This window comes from Panthera uncia, chromosome B4, assembly GCF_023721935.1.
Source record: "Panthera uncia isolate 11264 chromosome B4, Puncia_PCG_1.0, whole genome shotgun sequence".
Lineage (NCBI taxonomy): Eukaryota > Metazoa > Chordata > Mammalia > Carnivora > Felidae > Panthera > Panthera uncia.
The window spans coordinates 121,496,122-121,498,791 of NC_064809.1; the positions used below are offsets into that span (position 1 = coordinate 121,496,122).

Sequence of the window (2,670 nt, forward strand, 5' to 3'; positions counted from 1 at the left end):
CGTGTGCGGGCGGTCTCGCAAGGTAAATAACCTTAACAAAAATAAAGTAGATCCGTCAGATGCCAGACCCTTCATGCTTCAATCAAGAAGATGGGAGTACTGGACCTCCAAGTAGAGTGGAAAGTGGGCGGCCTTGGTTGCCAGGAAGACCTGGGTCTGAATCTGGGGTCTGTCGCTTCCCCACCGTGTGATCTCACTCTAGTAACTTCACCTCTCTGAGCCTCGGTTCCCTCGTTCTTTCCAGCTAGATTATCAGCTCCAAAGGGCAGTTTCCCCACTGTAGCTTTTGACTGCGTCCCCATTGCTGGCAGCATTCTACCTGGCACAGTGGTGGGTACTTGACACTATTAAATCGATGTCATTTCAAGATGGTTGCACAGAGGGGGGAAAATGGCCAACGTGAGGCTCTGGTAAAATGCCAGGCACGTAGAGGGTGATGGGTAAGTCACAGAGGTGACCATTACTATCGGTCTAGGAAGGAAATATCGCGGAACAAAGAACAAAAAGAGTGGAGGCAGCTGGTGGGGGATTAGGAAGGAAGACGGGCCAGTCAGGTGGTCAGCCCGCCATCTTGGTGGCCGGCGCCGGCCATTGGGGCGGTGGCTGTGGCCAAGTGGCAACATCCTGCGCCAGCACTGATTTCTCCTCTCCCTCCCCCCCCCCCCTTGTGTCCCCTCTGCAGCTGGAGCTCTCGAACACCGCCGTCCTGCACCAGATGAGGCGGGACCAGGTCACAGACACCTGCCGGGCCAACAGCGCCGTGAGCCGCAAGCGGCGGGTGCTGACCCCCAACGACCTGAAGCACCTGGTGGTGGACGAGGACCACGAGCTCATCTACTGCTACGTGCCCAAGGTGGCGTGCACCAACTGGAAGCGGCTCATGATGGTGCTGAGCGGCCGGGGCAAGTACAGCGACCCCATGGAGATCCCGGCCAACGAGGCTCACGTGGCGGCCAACCTCAAGACCCTGAACCAGTACAGCATCCCCGAGATCAACCACCGCTTGAAAAGCTACATGAAGTTCCTGTTCGTGCGGGAGCCCTTCGAGCGGCTGGTGTCGGCCTACCGGAACAAGTTCACGCAGAAGTACAACACGTCCTTCCACAAGCGCTACGGCACCAAGATCATCCGGCGCCAGCGGAAGAACGCCACCCAGGAGGCGCTGCGCAGGGGCGACGACGTCAGGTTCGAGGAGTTCGTGGCCTATCTCATCGACCCGCACACGCAGCGCGAGGAGCCCTTCAACGAGCACTGGCAGACCGTGCACTCGCTGTGCCACCCGTGCCACATCCGCTACGACCTCGTGGGCAAGTACGAGACGCTGGAGGAGGATTCCAACTACGTGCTGCGGCTGGCGGGGGTGGGCAGCTACCTCAAGTTCCCCACCTACGCCAAGTCTACGAGAACTACTGACGAAATGACCACGGAGTTCTTCCAGAACATCAGCTCCGAGCACCAAACGCAGCTGTACGAAGTCTACAAACTCGATTTTTTAATGTTCAATTACTCAGTGCCAAGCTACCTGAAATTGGAATAAAGGGGGTGGGAGAGGGAGAGAGTCGTGCTTTTTAATTTAAGATTTTTATTTGTCAAAAGAATTATATGGATATTGGGTTATTTTGTAAATTAATATTTCTTTGGGAATGATGCTGCGAGCAGCATGGTGAGAATTATTTAAAATCCTTAGTAGGGAAGGACGGCTGTCTTTGCAGGGGGATGGGATGGGTGTCCTTGGTTTTAGACGGGAATACTGCAACGCTGTCTCAAAGGTTTCCTTGTGCTCTGGTGAATTCCATGAATTGTGCATCCCGTAAATTCTAATTAATATTATTTATCGTTATTTAAACGTGGTCTCTGTAGAGATTTCTTTTTGTGGCAGCAAGATTCCGATGTCTTTGCAGAAGAAATGCGTGTGTTCTGTGCTTGCTGCAGCTCACGTGGGGGCACGAGTGCCCCCCCCCTTGCTAAGCGCTCGCGGAGCCAGCTGTGTGATAACACCCACCGCGAGGCCCATCGTGCCGCCATCTTGAAATTCCGTGAGAGATAAATAGAAATAGGCACCTTTGCAAGGGACTAATTCTGGATAGATTCCGAACAACCCAGGAGCCCCCTGGCACTAAGAGAAGAAAAAAAAAAATGTGATTTTGTTTTTGTTTTTAACCCAAGGAGAAGAACTGATTGTAGTTTTGTTTTTTCCTTTCCTTTTCACCAGAAATAGCAGTTTGTTAGGATAGGCTTTTCTACAGAAACTTCTAACTGGCGGTGCCAGTTGTGACGGTGAAGTGGCTGTTGCTTTATAGTCAACAAGTATTTATTGAGCAACTACTATGTGCTCTGCCTAAGTTTAGGCCCCGCGGATGGAGCATTGAACAAAACCGATAGTCTTGGCCCTCAAAAAGCTTTATGTGAACGCAGTACCCAGCTCAGCAATTAGCAATCCCCTGATATTCATGGACTTACCATGAGGTTTGGGCTGTTTTGAACAACCCCAGAATGTCCGTGACCCCTACAGATTGGCCTTTCTCTCTGGCCCAGATTTGAAACACACTTAGAACAGGCCACTTCAGCTGATGAGTAATCCAAGTTCACTGCCCAACACAAGAGATGACAAAGATCCTGTGTCCACTCCGACGTATCCGTAGCATCTGGTTTTAAGCCCCGGAACAGATT

General features: G+C 52.0%; 1 protein-coding gene across 5 annotated transcripts in view; it reads left to right on the forward strand.

Annotated features, from left to right (window-relative positions):
- Positions 1–1,846, forward strand: part of CHST11 (carbohydrate sulfotransferase 11) — a 264,068-nt gene extending 262,222 nt beyond the window's left edge. For all 5 annotated transcript variants that reach the window (XM_049626208.1, XM_049626209.1, XM_049626211.1 and 2 more), the window contains one exon: positions 683–1,846. In XM_049626208.1, the coding sequence (XP_049482165.1) occupies positions 683–1,537 (855 nt within the window). In that variant the 3' untranslated portion in view covers positions 1,538–1,846. The remainder of the gene's footprint in view (positions 1–682) is intronic.
- The last annotated feature ends 824 nt before the right edge of the window (positions 1,847–2,670 follow it).